General features: G+C 40.6%; 1 protein-coding gene across 2 annotated transcripts in view; it reads right to left on the bottom strand.

Annotated features, from left to right (window-relative positions):
• oga (O-GlcNAcase) overlaps positions 1-18,200 on the bottom strand; it is a 32,524-nt gene extending 14,324 nt beyond the window's left edge. The window contains exons 1-10 of one of the 2 annotated variants that reach the window (XM_031904823.1): positions 17,711-18,200; positions 13,708-13,759; positions 9,753-9,850; positions 9,292-9,422; positions 7,364-7,535; positions 7,032-7,130; positions 5,959-6,243; positions 4,575-4,733; positions 2,938-3,548; positions 1,495-1,669 (exon numbers count right to left, since the gene is read on the bottom strand). In XM_031904823.1, the coding sequence (XP_031760683.1) occupies positions 1,495-1,669; positions 2,938-3,548; positions 4,575-4,733; positions 5,959-6,243; positions 7,032-7,130; positions 7,364-7,535; positions 9,292-9,422; positions 9,753-9,850; positions 13,708-13,759; positions 17,711-17,879 (1,951 nt within the window). In that variant the 5' untranslated portion in view covers positions 17,880-18,200. 2 annotated transcript variants of the gene reach the window in all.
• Positions 18,201-18,281: the final 81 nt, after the last annotated feature.

The following is an 18,281-nucleotide window of genomic DNA, read 5'->3' as shown; positions in this document are numbered from 1 at the left end:
CGTTGCCATTTGCTCCTATATCTGGATCTGGTATCAGCATGCATCTGATGAACAGATTCTGATTGAGTAACCAATCAAATATAGTACTCACTACAAGGTGCAAAATAGTAACTTTTCTGTTACATACAGATTGTGTGGCAACTTATTTAAACCAATAGGATGGCAGAAATCAGCACTCTTGTGTGGTACAAGGAAAAGACTGATCTTTCTTAAAGTCCTGCATGAGTTCACATAGCAATGTTTATATAGTATATCGGATCAAATTATTTCGTAAATGTGACTTCAGATTTACAGCGTATTGATCTGACTATTCAGCTAATCCTATACATGGCAACATTTAAATCACTGCAGAAGGCTGCACAGATCTTGTTTTCTCCATCCAATAGCAGAAGAGACTTGTGCAGAGGGTTCGCTCATCTGTGCACAATGAGGAAGACACAATAAAGCCGTTAGTAAGTAGGGGAACAGAATAATTGTGTTGTCATAAGGACTGAAAACAAAATGAGATGTTCTTAAATTACCTGCAGCCTCATTGATGGAATGAGGATGAATTGTTGCGTATGATAGTTATTTACTGCAATAAAAATATGTATGGAAATGTTTATATAAAACCTGGTATTAAAAAGCACTTCATTTTTTTATTTTAATGAAGATGCAGACTTTTTTTTTATTTTGGGAGACTGGAGATAATGAGCCCAATTCAGCTGATCTTCACTGGATACATACCAAGTGAGACTGATAACTAAAACACAATTTAGAGACCCCACCAGCATCGCTGCCTGCTGTGTACTTTAAAAGCAAGTTCCCAGACTCCTTCACTATGCGACATTGAAACCTGAAAACAAAATGGAGGCTACATGTGTAGCCCAGGCCATGCTGGTGCATAAATATTGTTCTCAAATGGAACTTTTATCTCTTTACTTATAAAGACCAGAGAATGACTGCTATAGATACACACAGTTTATTTGTGTAAACTGCCGCCTTAAATTTTGCAGATAGCATCCACAGCACCCCAATCGCCCCAAATAAACCCACTTAAGCCCTTAAGCACCAGAATAGCCTTGCGCAAAAGCTCGCGTGCGCAGAGGACCGTTTTACTCGTTTCCAGGGTTGAACGCTAGCTCTTCAAAAGTTCTGTTAAAACAGCAATGAATGTTATCGCCACACAGCAAGCAGCAGGGCTACTGGGTTGAAAATATACATTACTATAGTTTTTGGTGGTTCCGGACCAATAATTTCCTATAGAACACCCATTTGCTTTCAGTCCAGTTCACAAAAATTAAAACAATTACATTTGATACAACTGCAGTAATCCAAGGGGGGGAAAAAAAACAGAGGTACAAATCAATGTTTAGGAGTCTCTAAATACGAGGAATGTTTTTCTTGGTTAATTTGGCTTATGTAAGTTATAGATGTTTTCTTCCCCCCCTGAGTTACACACCTCAAGAGCATCAGAAGAACATTCACATGGGTAAATAGTCACAGAGTACCTACCGAGCCACTGCACAAAGGACTTCACCATAGAGATGATGCTCTTTATGTCCCACACGTAAGGATATAAGTCATAAAGGATTGTCCTGTTTGGGCAGTTGGACAGGCGAGTAAACATTGTCATCACTACATTACACATTTCTTCAAATTTATCTGCCCGATCTCTCCATTCTGCAATCTGAAAATTAAGCAGATTTATGCATAGCGATTAGAAACTGATGTATGATAAAGTTCATGAAGATTATAAAGAGGATCACAAGGAGAAAGAACACTGATCCTCAAAGTCATTTCAGGTTAAGTCTGTGTTTGTCTTGGGGAGAACATTAGCTTTTGACTCTATATTCAGGGTGGATGGCTCTTGACAATTTATTTGTAACCTATGCCCAAAATTACAGTATATTGTGTGACTTCATTGTGGAAAGGATTATATCCTGGGGGGGTGTAAACCACAGTGATTATAACTGCTAACCTCAGCCCCAAAGCTGGGCTCCTCTCCACTGAAAACTGCACTGATTTGGGTACTATTAAAGTGAGTGCCATGCTGGCATCTTGCTTCTGGTCCCTGCTATTCAACGTTTTTGCTCACACGTACAACCCACATTAGCAACAAGATGGCACTACCTACAAAACTCCCCAAGGACAGAGGCTGGAGAAAAGGAGAACTTTCTTGGGGTCCAAGGTTAGTAATCATGAGTGGAAGGTGCCTGACAAATTGGCACCACCCAATGATTAAGCCTTTAAGGAATAATATACATAATTTGCCTTTACATTTTAGATTCTTTAGTTAGACAACCAAGATCTTTTATAACTGAAACAGGGTTACACGCCCCTATATTACTGCTGATATATATATATATATATATATATATATAATATACATATAAACTTATTCCAAGCATAGGAAGCTGTCACTGCTGCTTAAATGCTTTTCAATACATGTTAATCAACATCAACCAAAGTGAACAGGTCCTTCTGCCCACTATTTGCTTCTTAATATTTCCATTTGACAAATAAAAGATCCTTTGGTGAAAATATATACTTACATATTTATACAAAAGCATTTAGGTAAAGGATTGTTTGGCAGAAAGTCTGATTTTGTAGAATTAGTTTCATCCTAAATGTCATTTCACTGCATTTATCATCACAAAGGTGGTAATTCCCCTTATCGCAAGTTTTAGTATGATGCAGACACTGATTTTATGGGAGAAGTTCCATTTGGTCTTGTTTTATCTGTTGTGGATTTTGAAATACTTGCCATGTGGCAGTAACTGTACAGTATTATACCCTAAAAGAATTTGCAGTGGGAAGCAGTGCAATTCCCAAAATGTCAAACCAGTAAACAGAAAACAAGTGAACATTCCAATTGTGCTGTCTGCATTCCTACAAACTGAACAAGCACAAGGGAACTTTATGACTAAGCAGAAAGCAAAAGGACAATGCACTTACTTTATCAGCATCTTTGCCTCCACAGTTCACGCTCACTACACTGCTATTGGCACGTAGCCACTGAAATTCCTTTAGCATCTGAGCACCTTTTGTCCCGTGTTCATAAGGCAGGTAGAATAAATCAGCGAGTAGTTGTAAATCCTCAAGATTCACTGCTTCAGCTGTATAAAGAGGCTTTTCATTTGGACCAGGGACAAATTGTTCCTTGTTAACTTGCTCATCCGTCTGCATAGGAGCAATATCGTTACACACATCCTCTTGCATGCAGGCTTCGGAAGACTTCGGTTCAGCCACACTCTCTTTATCAGTGTCCATTGGTTTCAACTCTTCCGACATTTTGGCTTCAGAAATGTCTGTTAATATTTGACTAACGTTTTTATTTACATCTTCTAGTTTTTCTACCACCATATCCATTGGTTCCTCTTCAGGCTGTTTTTTCTCTTCTTCCTTTGGCAACATTGGGGGTTCAGCACTCAATGGGGCCCCTTGGCTCATAATAGGTTGTTGGTAAACGGTTGTGACAGTGGTTGCAGCAATGAGGGTTGGTGCAGAAACTAATGGCGCCATTCCGATAACACTTGCTTTGGCTCCACTCTGGGCAACTTGCCGACCTGACAAAAGTCAATGCAGATATAAAAATGTACAAAAATCCATGCATTTAACGAATACATAAAAGACAGATAACCTGATTGTAGCTAATGTAACATAGAAAAAACATTCAAAAGCACCAATAAAGCACAGAAACCTCTGGACTACAACTACTTCAATACCACAATACAACTTCCTATATTGCACTTACATCTGTATCTCACAAATCCATTCTGTTAATTATGATATTTTTACATTTCTTTCCCCATTTTCATTTTACCAAACACATTATTAAAGAGTATGATTTCTGCAAAAACCTTAACAATCTTCCTCATTACAAAGGGATTCTAGAGATACATTCAGGTTCAGAGCTTGTGTCCCAGTGGACAAAAAATGTTCAATAGCTCATTTTATGATCATAAACACTACACTGTTGTACATGCCAGACTAAAGAAGTAGGGCAGAAATATTGCCTTTAGACTGGTGCAATAAGTTCAGTTTATAAAATATGCCACTTTTAGCCATATTAATTTTTTGGGTTTAGTTCTCCTTTAAGACAGCATCCCTTTAAGCCACAAACACAAAAATCATTGCTTTCTCAGGGAACTCCCAAGTTTAACTCTGCAGAAGACACAGTTCTTTTATGGATAAGTGCTAATGGGGCCAGTGACTAGATTTTCCGATCCTCTCCAAGGTTATGCATCCAAATAACCTAAACATTGGCAGTGAGGGAGATGTTGTATTTAATATTTAATCCTCAGCAAGATAAAACTATGGATACAGGAAAAGAAAATACAATCTTAAAATATTACATTTTAAAAGTATAATATACCCTACATTTCCTTGAAAATATCTTCAAGCCAAATATGAACCTGAAAGTGAATCCGAAGTCTTCAAATTATCTTAAAAACCAACTATAAAGGATGTGCAACCCTTCAGGTTTTGCAATTTAAACTCCCATATCCAAGCATTCTGCATTTTCAAGTTTCAAAGAGTGGCGGCTTTGCTATCCCTGTGCTAAGTTGCAAAAAATAAAATGAGAAACTTACTACTATACTGAAGCGGAACCCCAAATTCTTGAAGCCATTCTGTTAAAGCCAATTTTAAAGCCATTTGAGGACTATATAATATATCAGTCTCAATGTCTTCATCACTTCCTTCATTCTCCAGCTTAATCTGAATAGACACAGTGCTATCTTCAGTGTCAGCTGTGAAGAGATGCAAATTGAAAGTCAGAAATACGAGAAGAAAACATTCAAAATTTCAGGTTGGGAACAGATATAAAAATCCTTTTTTGCTCCCCCTGACATCAGTTATCACGGATGTCAATCAGAAGTACACAGAGACAAAGAAATGTAAGTTACTTTCAAGGATCAGGGGAAAAAGTACTTAGCCAGCAGCAGCAGCAATGCAGTTTTGAGGAAATAAGTGTTAAAAACCTAGGGGCCCATTTATCAAAGTCCAGATTTCGGGCATTTAAAAGTACAATTCTGATGTGTGCTAAATGCGAAAATTTCACATAGTGGTTGTACGAAAATATTGTGGTACAATTCGAAAGTTCCGAAATTTTTGTATCCAAACACTTGTAAACGGCGCAAAATCCTTTCTGACTTTGATCCCTCAGTGCATGATTTTGGAAGCCTCCCATAGGACTTAATGGCACTCGGCAGCTCCAACCTGGCCCAAGGAAACTCAAGATACCGAAGCTTGAATGAATTCCAAAACTTTCGTATTCGTTGCGACAAATACGATTTTGTTGCACAAATTGTCGCAAAGTATGAAAAAGTCATGGAAATTAACGAAAAAAATCACAGAATATACGCACAGTTCTAAAATTTAGAAAAAAGTAGCATATTGACTCAATCGTACTTTAATGAATAGGCCCCCTAGTATGGGACAGGATGGTGAAAGGAGAACTGGCAGAGGGGAGCAGAAACCATGGTATGCTACGGTTATTTAGTAAGGTAGGGTAAGTATTTAGAGACATGTGGAGTGTTGTAATAAAGGGCAAAAAAAAAAAAAAAAAAAAAAAAAAAATAATCAACACAATATACAGTAATGGCAATAAAACAAAATACTTCATTGCCAAACAAATAGAATAAAATTAAAGATAATAGTATACTGAGTGTATGCACCGCCCATATATTCCTGTCACCTCCTGCTGCCTATAATTGGCTTAAATGGCAAACACCTTGAGCATTTTTGGTCCTAAATCTAATCTGTCTCTTCTAGCAACAGGCAGTCAATGTAACCAAGAGTAGCCAGCTTGGGCAATGACAAGCATTTTTTTTCAATGACAGAAATATCCAGTAAAGTCATCAATTCTTGTCCATACTCAAATGGAAACTTCTAAAGTTATATATTTCCTGCTTTTAGTAAACTAATCTGCAGACATACCAGTGAACATATACAAAAATATTAAACTATACTTACTCATAATCACATCTTTTCTTACTCCATTCATGTTGGACTTATACCACGTAGCTAAGGTGTGAATTGCAACAAAATTTGATTCAAATTCACAATTTGGGTTAGTTAGGACTCCCCGAAGCCTTGGGATCAGCTCAGTAGAGCGACCTTTATATGGGCCAAGAAACAGTCTCTTTTGATCATAATCATTTGCATGTATATTGTCCCATATCACTGGAGATCTTTTTAGAATCTTGGTGACTTCTTCAATAGTCTCCACTGGAATGTCTTTGGATACAACTTTGGGACCTGCAAGAAGCATAAATGTCATAAACACAGGATTACAACCTTGAATAAATAATACAAATGTTAGGTATTCTCCACAGAATTATACATCTTTCTGTGGGTCTATTTGCTCTCCTATCTAAACTTGCCAGTCCATTCTTATTTCCATGAGGACAGATTTATCAGTGGTCATTTTGGATCGAATATAACATGACTGACCATGACTTTGACTAACCAAACAGCTGATCAAATTGGATCCATACTGACCAAATCACTCCTAATTACATTCAGACCAGTCTAACATCCCAGATCATTCTTTTTTTTTTGGGGGGGGGAGATAATCCCAGAAGGCTGGGACTATGATAGTATTTGTTTTTGAGCTTAACAGTTTAGCACAACCTTATTTCAACAGAACACATGATGGTATCATGGTCCAGAAGACAATCTAAACTAATTCTGCAATAAACTCAGCACTGCTCATGTCAGTATTTTATTGAAAAGCTGAATTTAAAAGATCCGGTTTAAGAAGAACCCAAAACAGTAATATTTAGAATTATATAGGGATGCACTGAATCCACCTTTTCGCATTTGGCGAACCCCCGAATCCTTTGTAATAGATTCAGCCGAATACCAAATCCAAATAGGTTTCGGATGAGTTAAACGTTGTGCGCATGCACAGCACGCGCCAAAAATTTTTCTACTTCTGTGTTTACGTGACAAAAAGTCACGATTTTTAGGATTCAGTGTATCCCTAGAATTATACATTACATCTGTATATGCAAACATGATTCAAATATGAAACCTTTCCGCACCTGTCCAGAGGACATCTATTCCAGGCAGCAACTTCTCACCAACAGTATGCAGATATGGGGACTGAGCAGCATTTGGGTAGCAGAACGTACCACAATATTCTGAAAAAAGGGACAAATTTTTAATAAATGCAATGCATTTAACAACATAAATAAAAAGGCATATTTAAATAGTCCTGTTTAAAAATACCTATATCGTATTCTGGCACAGAGCATAAGAACAGGTTTACAATGGAGGTTATTTTATAAATCATTAATAGTTACATGTTGCCACTTGCTTAATAAAATGGAATTCTAAGAAAGAGAAAAACATATGCTTTATGCAAAGCTATTACCTGTTGGACAAAACAAAAAGGTCTCTGGTTCGCTCAGGTATTGAAAAATTTCGTTGGTTATCGCAATCTGTGCATGAGCAAAAGAACTAAAAACCTCTTTGTCCGCCGGGCACATATTGTGATCAATATCATCAAAGAGCAGTGCAAAGGATCTGCATCCAAACTGAGAGACCTAGAGGGAAATCAAAGAAAATGTATTTTAAAGCCTATGTTAAATTTACATTTTCTTAATGTTTAGTACAGCTAAGAAACAATGAATTATGATATTGAAGCACATTTTGGAAGGGCAAGCCATCTTTTTTTTTTTTTTTTAAAATACATACAAGTGTACAAACACACTGCTTTCATACACCTGAAAATCATCCTGTATTAAAATGAATAAATATAATCACAGTATTTTTATGCTCTAAATAAGGGTTATAAGGAAAAAAAATAATGGTGATGGGGTGTCGCCATTTAATTCCATTACAACATGGATTTTAGAAGTGATGTAGTTCATGGCACCATTAAAAGGAGACATATTGGATAAATGGGAAAAACCTTAATTTTGTAGTCAATTATGAATAATATCCGGTGCTGGTTTCACTTTGGGCTAAACATTAATCCTATCTGTAAAAATAGCCCCTTTATTGGAGCTCCCTATAGATCCTCTCACTTCTCTGTCGGAGTTTGAATGAGGGGTGAGCGTATCCTAACGGTCCCTGCCAGAAGCACAGTAGGAGGGGGAGAGTAGTGCTGGGCGGTATACCGGTTAACACCGAATACCGGTGTTTTTTTTTTTAAATTATATTCATTTTGCACATACCGGTGTGTCACGGTACTCACGTGCGGCCGGTCTTGCGCGCCTCCTTGCGCTTTCATGATACAAAAAAGTATTTTTAATAAGCTCTCTGGCATGCATGCGTCATTCCCGGTGCAGATCCCGGGAGTTGAAGCTTAAGAGCCGGAGGGCGGAAGTGCTTGGGATAAGGTACATGCCGGGACTTTGATGGAGCGCAAGAGAAATTTGATCGCCGGCAGAGCTTCACCCGTTACCATAGCAACCGCAGCCGGGGCACGGAGGCATAAAGCGTGTGCTTACATAAGCCGGGAATCGGCTGGCAGCTGTGTGAGGCAGTACTGCTGAGACCGGCGCAATGAATAGGAAGAAAGGGGACAAGGGCTTTGAGAGCCCCCGACATTACAAATTATAAGTATCCTTCTTTATGGCCCTCTTATTGTGCCTATCAGTATGTGCTGTCATATATTATTTATTTGTGTGATACGTTCCATACATACCTGGGGGGGGGGCATCTGAGTCTCACCCTCTTCTTATAAATCTCCCTCTAGCAGTGACCTGTGCCTCCCCGTGTGTCTGTACCTGTGCCTCCCCGTGTGTCTGTACCTGTGCCTCCCCGTGTGTCTGTACCTGTGCCTCCCCGTGTGTCTGTACCTGTGCCTCCCCGTGTGTCTGTACCTGTGCCTCCCCGTGTGTCTGTACCTGTGCCTCCCCATGTGTCTGTACCTGTGCTGCCCAAGATCATGCATGGAAAAAAAAATACCGTCAAATACTGTGACACCGATATAATTTTGAAAAATACCGTGATATAAATTTTTGGTCATACCGCCCAGCTCTAGGGGAGAGCCAATCACAGCCCTGCACTCACACAAGCAAAGACAGGCTTCAGTTCCCTATCAGGTCAGCCTAGCTGCTGATTGGTTCCTATCCTACAGTGCAGGGTACGGAGGGCCGCCGGCTCCCCTGCTCATCCAGAGAATTCAGCCAGCAGGAAGTGGAACGGATGGGCGGGGCTAGTGGGGTTTTGGGGAATTTCTCAATAAATCTGAAACACAACATTTTTAAGCACAATCCTTCTATATTTAGAGGAGTATAATTCTCTGGTACATTCTTAATTTTTATAGGATATGTCTCCTTTAACAAGATTTACCTGATCCAACTTGCGCTTTAATGTGGACACCTCTTTTTGGTTTGAAAATGTTATATCAAGGCCAGGTGATATGGCATAGATAAACTCAATGCCAAATTCCTGCGCTGCGGATATCAGGGTCATAAGCTGATCTGCAACAAGATAAAAACACAATCAATACTGGTCTAAAAAACATATATTATACATATACAAATATGCTATTTGCTGACTCCCACTTCCACTGAATAAAATAATGAGCCAACAGCAATTTAACAAAAGACCTCTCAAGGAGTGCTGTTGCTGAATTTTGCTAGACAACAGATGTCAAAGCATTGTTGCTAAGGCTCTCAATTATTTGTCACAGCATGCTAGCATAGGAAACCTACCCCCACCAGTACATCAATGACCAATGCATTAATTTTCCATCATTTTGAAAAATTTATTAAAGAGAAAAAAAAAATATCACTGGGGGCTATATTTACCTGCTTCTTCTACAGAGTACATTTCTCTCCAAAACATTCTGTGCTTGTAATCATCTTTTGGTGCATACAGATATGTGTTAATACCCCACTTCTGAAGCCTAAAATAAAAAAAATTAAAAAAAAGGAATCAGTGAATAATGGAAATATATTAACACTACACTACTTATTAAATCTACTTTACTTCGCATTAGCCCCACTTTAAATCAAACTCAAAAGCATCTAAAACCTGCCGATTGCATAGGCACTTAGGCGAAGATGCACAACAGCACAAAGTCCTGAGGACTGAGGCAAATGCTTAGCCTGAAGGCCAGCCATGCAAGACTCAGGATGAATAAGTGTTTGCTGTAGCAGCCATCTGCTAGTACACTAGTCAGAAATGTTGTTATTGTACATGACATAATTTTATGAGCTAAGAGAACCTTTTCAAATACTGGAAAAACTAAAAAGCTTAAAAATCTCCACAAGACTACGACTTGCAGTGGGAACCTATTAACTCACAACCAGGTGAAGGGAGAGGCTGAAAGTTAACCCAAATCTCCACCTGAGTGTATTAAAATGGATTATGAAGATGCAATAGATTAAAAACTTCACTGGGGCAGGGACTATAGTCTGACTGTAGCACACTGGCAAATAGGTCAGTGCTATAAAAATAAATCATAATACTGTCCATCACATCCACCAACAATGCTCAACCAGAAACGGCACAAACCCCTACCAAACGCCAGCCACAGAATGCTTTTCAAAGTCTTCATCCTCCGTCCACACAAAATTTACTGAGCCCAAGATGCCACTAAGGGAAAATGCCATAGTCTATATTTTAATGATGAAAAAACAGCAGCACTCCAGTTATTTTGAAAAAAAGTGACTTTTACTCAAGTGCACAAGGCCTTGAGTAAAAGTAACTTTTTTTCAAAATACCATATATACTCGAGTATAAGCAGAGTTTATCAGCACCTAAAATGTGCAGAAAAAGTCACCCTCGGCTTATACTCGCGTCGGGTGCCATGGGTCCATCCAGACCCCGTGTCAGACTGGCCCACTGGCTTACCTAGTGAAACCACAGCATCCATTTGGAACTGACTGCAATGCTGAACTCAGCATAGAATGTGCACCACATGTCCAACTCTGACCTTGGAGAAATTCTCTGTTCTAAATGGGCTCCAGCTAATCTGTTTGAGTGTCGGCAACAGAGCAAGGAACGAGCAGTGCTCATATGGAAATGAAGGATGACTGTAAGGGGCTGCCGGAAGTAATACACTCTGCTCTGCACTATTTCATTATCGGCTGTCTGAGAGAAATGTAACCAGGGATGCAGTGGGAGTGTCAGCAAGTTTTCTCTTGAGAAAAAGTAAGTGTTAGTTCTTTTTTTGGAGCTGACAGGTTAAGCTTAGGAGGTGGGATAAGAACATCTTTCTTGACTAGTTAGTTTTAAGGTCCTCTCATTCTGCATTAAATGTATATACTTTGGCTAATATTTCAGGGGGGGGGGGGTGAAATCTGTCTGTGCTGTACCTGATCAGTAGTTATTTCTTAAATTCTGCTTAAATTTATGAGCTAATATTTTTTAATCTTACTGGTGGTTTTTCATATTTAGTTAGGGAACCTGTGGTGGGCCTCTAGTGTGCCAGTCTAGCAGTGCTTACCGTCATGTCAGAGCAGTTAATGCTTGAGGTTAATGTGTTGTTAGTCAATTTCTGTAATTGTATTACTAGTTTAAAAATGTTAGCGCTGTTCTATGAGATTGGGGCCCTCAGCTTTTCCCTTTCACTTTATGCTACATTTTGATGAGCTAGGTTGATGTTTTCTGGTGGGCCCCAGGCATCCCATTCCGACACTGTCCCCTGCTAGCGATTCCTTCTGCCCCCGTCATCCCAACAGGCTAGAATGTACCTGTTAGCACGCACACCATTGACATGCCTGGTTAATACGTCACAGGACCCTCGAGTCAATACGTTTTTCCAGTTTTCTTAGGTAAAATTAGGTACCTCGGCTTATATTCGGATCGGCTTACATTCGAGTATATACGGTAATTGGAGTGCTGCTGTTTTTTCATCATTGATACTGTTTTACCTGGCAGAGGGTTCAGCGTGCACCTGGGGCTACAATAAGCAGTTTCTGTCCGTGTAGTACACCTCAATTGATTTAATAGTCTATATTATATTTACACTTACATGCCATTATTAACACATACAACATCCATGATGATGTTCAGAGGATCTATATGTTAAACTGACGCGCACTTTCACCTGGACATGTGCTTCATTTTCTAAAATAGTCATTTTCCTTCTTTAAAAGGGGTGGTTCACCTTTTAAGTTAAAGGAAAAGTAACACTAAAAATGTTTAAGTAAAAATCTATTCTACTCTGCCCCAATAATTGCCCTATCCTGCACACTATGTATTATTTTGAATGCTTTTTTTAGAAAATACCTGCTAAAACTTGGCTTCCGGTCATTTGAAATAGGGCGAAACGGTGATGCAGGGCAGAATCCACTATGCGACAATCGATTCTAGCCTGACTCCTTTCTATACAGAAGGAAGGCTAGGATCGATCAATCAATCGTCGCATAGTGGATTCTGCCCTGCATCGCCATATCGCCCTATTTCAAATTTTAGTGTTACTTTTCCTTTAACATTTAGTATGTTGTAAAATGGCCAGTTCTAAGCAACTTTTCAATTGGTCTTCATTCTTTATTTTTCATAGTTTTTTTTTTTTTTTTTAAGTATTTGCCTACTCTGCAGTTTTCAAATGGGAGTCAAAGACCCCAGCAGCCAAAAGAAGTGTACCGCACTCGCAGGACTTAAAGTTTACTACAAAAAAATGCATCTAATGTTTCTTTCTCAAAGAAATATATATAATAGTTCAAACAGGCCAGCACTCACGATAAAAAGTCCATTGGTGCCTGGGTGCAGTCCTCAAAGTACTTCTTAGAGAATACCTATGCCTGCACATTAACCCTTTAGTTGCCACCGATTACTGGCCTTCCTTCCAGATTATGCTCCCACACAGAACACTTTTCCTAGCAACATGTAGTGTCAGTTGCAGTCATTACAGCAACATTCAAAAGTGATAAGGCAAAACAAGAGATAAATAAGTCACCTTATCCATTGTTGCTTACGCTAGTGTAAAACACTTGTAAGTATTAAATATTTTTCCAGTAACAGCACATATCAAAAAAGAACATATCCTGTCAGCAAGTCTCAGCTGGCACTTGCGTGAATGTCACCATGGGATGCTAAGAAACATTTTCATTGACATTCTCATGGCATTTGAAAGTGCCAGTCTGGTTCCATTTGTATGTTCTAAAGAGCTGGTTCATTTTTTTTTCTCTAAGGCAACAAAGGCGGACTTTGATCTAGTAATGCAAGAAGAAGCATTTGCTACATCAGAGCCAAAGGTCTTGGCCAAATGAGTCATTATTTATTTAATTGTGTATTAGCATGCTCCTATATTTTACAATGTTTTACCTTTTAATTTTAATGAACCATTTAGACTTTTATTTATTTTATTATTTAAGGAGAAAAACAGAAAAAGGAAGAGGATCGCTTGTTCGCAGCTACCCCAGGCTGGCACAGTTTTCTCCTAACAGGAGCACTTGCCCAGGGTATAAGGTAAGCGATTATAATCACTGGGGGTGCCTAACATTTTGGCAGTGATTGTACCTTTCCTTTTCCTTTAAAAGACAAATAAAGATTGTTGTTGCCTGCATGCCCGAGTAACAAGAAAAATGGGAACTCTGGTTGACCTGTCTTATGGAGAGGGTCTGTGACGTTTTTACAGCAGCACTTATATTTAGGGGTTTTGGTGCCCTGGAACCTTTTATCCACCACTGCAAAGACTACCATGTTGCATAGTCTCCTTGCAGCATACCATTAGCCCATTTGTTGCAAATTGAAGGCAAAGTTTCTTCCGGTACAAATACTGGAAAAAAAATGTATCTCCATATCATTACTTACCTTCTAAAAAGCTCCTTTCTTTGCTCCATGGTCCATGGTCTTCCATAGAACCCTGATAAAAGAGATAATTCAAATAACCTCTTTGGGTGTGTTAAAGGACCATTAATGCTAAAACAATTACAATGTAGCCTATTTATCCCCCAATAGCAGACACTCACTTAATGTGGTCTCACTGCTACTGTATTCACATCATCTTTCAGTAATAATATCCAGTAATATAATTCTGATAAATATTTATGACCTGGCCAATAAAACCCAGAACATCAAAGCTGCTCAGAATTTCTTCCCAAGCTAGAACACTTGTACACCCACAAAGATAAAATTTTTCCCTTTCAAATACCAGGGTAAATAGGATGTAAATAAACAGAGATCTTAGAGAGACTAAAGGTGGCCATACACGAGCAGATCCGCTTGCTTGGCGATGTCGCCAAGCGAGCGGATCTTCCCCCGATATCCCCACCTACGGGTGGGCGATATCGGGGACCATTTAGGTAAAAAAAATAATAATCCGACCGTTTGGCCCTGGGGCCAGACGATCGGATTATGTGGGCGGCAATGGGGCAGTCGGATCGGGGACCGCATCAACGAGCCGATGCGGTCCCCGATCCGACCAGATTTTCTAACCTGGCCGATCGAGATCTGGCCAATTTCAGGCCAGATATCGGTCGGACAGGCCGATCTGCTCTCCCCATACACGGGCCGATTAGCTGCCGAATCGGTCCAAGGGACCGATATCGGCAGCTATAGTCGGCCCGTGTATGGCCACCTTTAGTTACAGTCAAGGTGGCCACACATAATTGCCACTTGTATTGCAGCCCTTTATTCAAGGGTTGCAACACAGATCCAGTCCTCGACCCAACAAGAAAATCAAACTTGCCCTATCGACATCTAGATGATTTTCGGCAAGATATCGGTAGGCTAGGCCCATTGGAGGGCCCCACACAAGGGCCACTACACTGCCGATCCAGTCCGTCGGCAGCCTTTATGAGCCTATGTAAGGCTAACTTAGTTGATTTAAGGGAGATTAATAGAATAGAATGTTATCCAATGTCTAAGCCATTCCTGTGAAATTGTGACATCAGTAGTAAGTATATTGCAAGGTAAACAACATAAAAAATAATTGGGCTCCAATTCCTGCAATCTGCGGCACCAATATAAAGCTTTTTGCATGAAAACCCAAGCACAACTGCTTTCAAGGCCACTAAATAAACCTGAAGCGTCATGTCAGATTTAGTTTGCAGGTTCCTATATAAATATGCAAGATCAAATTGGCCAGTGGAAAATTGCCTTGCATGAAGTTTCTATGTGGCTGGATAGTGATATATGGGGACGTGGCTCAATGGAATGGAACAGAGCTACTGCATACAGTTAGCATCTGTCAATACTGCCAATCTAGTCACATAGTCCAAGAGCCCCAGATGAATCGCAACAATTTTTGAGGTTGAACAAACAGTTTAGTGCAGAAGTATTCTTTCATACTTTCTAATACTCTGAACAAGTTGATGCAGACCCCAAGCTAGGTGCCCATTAATGATCTTAAAAACAACTTAACTTTAATGGTTTCCCCTGAACTAGCTGCAGCATAAGCTATACATGAGTTTGTGAAATATTTTTGGCAACTCTTACAAAAACCATTTCTGTATGGGGGTGGTAATAAATAAGAAAGACTATCTTGCCTATGTTGTCAAAGCAGCAAGCAAATATAAAGGTGAAAATGCTTTCTAGGTTGAATCATTGAAATGAATTTGCATATACATAATAATAACGTTAGACAGTGTTTCTGTGTTTGCAGTGTGTTGCAGGGATCTCTGGCCAATGCTGCAGATAGGAGGGAGCGGAACCAAAGGGAAGAGTGAAACACTGCACTGGCTACATTTCAGCTAACAGGCTCAGGTCTCTGCCTGCAGAGAGAGAAAAAGCTGTTTCCAGTAGAATATGGAGAAGCGAGAAATAATAAGGATAATTGTGGCTTGCCTAGAAATTATCAAAAGTGGATAAGATGCAGTAACTGTCATAAAGCTGTGCATGAGTCTGTACCTAATGTAGGACAAATAGACATAAAATGATAACTGCTTAGAGAAACCACACCAGCTAGAAAGCAGGGAGCCATTTTTACATGAATTATTAGCATGGCATATGAAACTTCCATTTTATAGCCTTAGAGATTACACAGCACAGGGTTTCCATGCACCCAAAGGCATATAGACTGGGTAGGTGGGGAAAAAATACATCAGGAGCTATAAAGGGGGTAAAAAGTTATAATCACTGGGTCGTGGAAAGTTAGGCACCCGCCAGCAATTCTAGTCTCTTAGGGCAATGACATATATGGCATTCTGTCTCCTACATTTTGTCAAGGTGACAAAACTCCAAAATATTCTTTGGAACAGTGGATTCTGAGAATTGCAGCAGATAAAACACATGAATCAAGTAACAGGAAAAGTACATTTTTGCATGTCTACCACACGACAAGGAATTTTTTGGCGATCTGTTGCTGTGACAGAACACCACACATGTAATTGCCCTTACTGCAAAGCCTGGTCCGGTACCCATGTCTCTACTGAGTGCTGCCCCACCACATCCTTATTTTTTTCCTGCATTACCCTGAAAAAGCACATGCACTGGGCAGAACCTTTGCAATCATTCTGTACTGTGTTCAGACTGCAATAGGCATAGGGCCTAGAAGACGCTGGGGTTAAACCAGTGATTTTTTTATTCAATTCTTCTTTAAAGGACAAGGAAATGCTAATTTGCTAAGGGTGCCACTATCTTATGTGAGTTTTTAACCCCTGTGCCAGTGCTCATTTTCTGAAACAAATTGCAATGTAGGGGCAAATTATAGAAAAATAAAGGTACAAAGGTATTAGACCGGTGTGATACTATAGGCAAGATATAGCAATATGGCTGCCCCGTGGAAATATCCTGTGTAACAGAAATGCAATAAACAAACTGCTGGTTAACAGACTCAAATGTATTTACCGCCTATTGAGAACTCTGCTGATGTCAATGCCTTTGCTTAATAAACAAATGAATATTGCGGACAGAAGACTTGTTTTCTATACACATTCCGGTTATATGTATTATTTTTCTGCGGTCATAATTCTGCCACCAGTATAGCCCTGCTGAATATTTATTGGGGAGCACTGGATGACCATCAGTAGGAGCTTTACCCTGGGTCCCCCAATGCCCTGGCTGGTCTGGATAAAATACCGGCCAAGCTGCAACATTAGGTATGCTTGCATGGTGTTAGCCAAAGAAATCCAAGCTGTGAGCATTTAGCTAATGAACTATAGGACTAGTGTCACATGATGCCTGTTTACATGCATGCACAACGGAAAGTAGCATGAGATCATCTGCCAGTGTGCATGCTGCTATTTGGCATTCAGAGCCAGAACAGGAACTGGCGTGGCCAAACATGGCGGCCCCCCAACCCAGCTGTTTTTCATGATGCAGTACAATGAAACAAGGAAGATAATTTTTTTTGTACAGTTTGGGGGGGGGGGGGCAGGGGGGACTGTAAAGGGGCCCACAATGGAGATTTAGTTCTCCTCTAGGCATGGTATAAACAATGTGCTATAAACAAAGACATTATGCAAACCTTCCTTGTGTATTTAGAAGCCTCACAGGAAGTTTCCCTACCACTTGGGAACACACAGCTGGAAGAGATATAGGAGGGGCAATGCAAGAAGGCTGGGAGCCTGAGGGTGTAGGGAGTTGAAGTTCTACAACAAACAGAGCGTTAGGCACCTCCCTCCCCGGGTGCATTGTGGGTAGGGCTAACAATTGCTGCACAATGCAGGCCTTCACAAGGAATGTTCTCATGGGGGTCCCTGCTGGAGGAGACAAATACCCTGTCTGCCTTACCCAGGCCCTGGGGAAACTGATACAAAGAGGCCCGTAACTGGGGAGTTGCAGCGCTGTAGGATACACAGTGTGACCCCCCCCCCCCCCCCGGGCGAATTCCCCTATGGCTGTAGCCCACCTCTCCCACAAACCCCTTGCGTACCCTCCACAACTCCGCACAGGAACCTGTGGGGACACGACGTCTCTGTCTCCGTGTCGGTATCTTCCCCCGCCGTAGCTGGGGGGGTCAATTCAGCGGCCAGGGTGGCGGGTCCGGGCTCTTTGTCTGCTTCAGAGGTGGCGGCTGTCGCCTGGCCGTCCTTCTGTACCATACTCGCAGCTGTCACTTAATGACCCGTCAAGAGACTGTGTTGGGGGGCAGCTCAAACCGGTGCCGTGCAGTCGCCTCTCTTGGCTCTTCCTTTTATGTGGGGGCTTACTGCGCAGGCGCCAAGAACCGGATGGAACCGGTCGCCAATGCGCTCACAGCCGCAATGCCAAGGCGAATTTAAGATGGTTTCCTGCACCAATAATGAACTACTATGCCGTGATTCCGCACACAGCGCTGCATGGACACCGGGTCGCCTTTTGTCTCAGAAAAAGTACGAGAACCGGACGCTGCGGACCAGATATCGAGCTTCTGTTTACTTCGCACTGCGCCTGCGCAGGAACTAGCGTGACGTCAAAGGGCGGCCGTCCCTTAACCCCTTATCTGCGCAGAAAAATAAACGTAG

The sequence above is a fragment of the Xenopus tropicalis genome, chromosome 7, assembly GCF_000004195.4.
Source record: "Xenopus tropicalis strain Nigerian chromosome 7, UCB_Xtro_10.0, whole genome shotgun sequence".
In the NCBI taxonomy this organism is placed as follows: domain Eukaryota; kingdom Metazoa; phylum Chordata; class Amphibia; order Anura; family Pipidae; genus Xenopus; species Xenopus tropicalis.
This window is presented reverse-complemented; position numbering and strand designations above follow the sequence as displayed.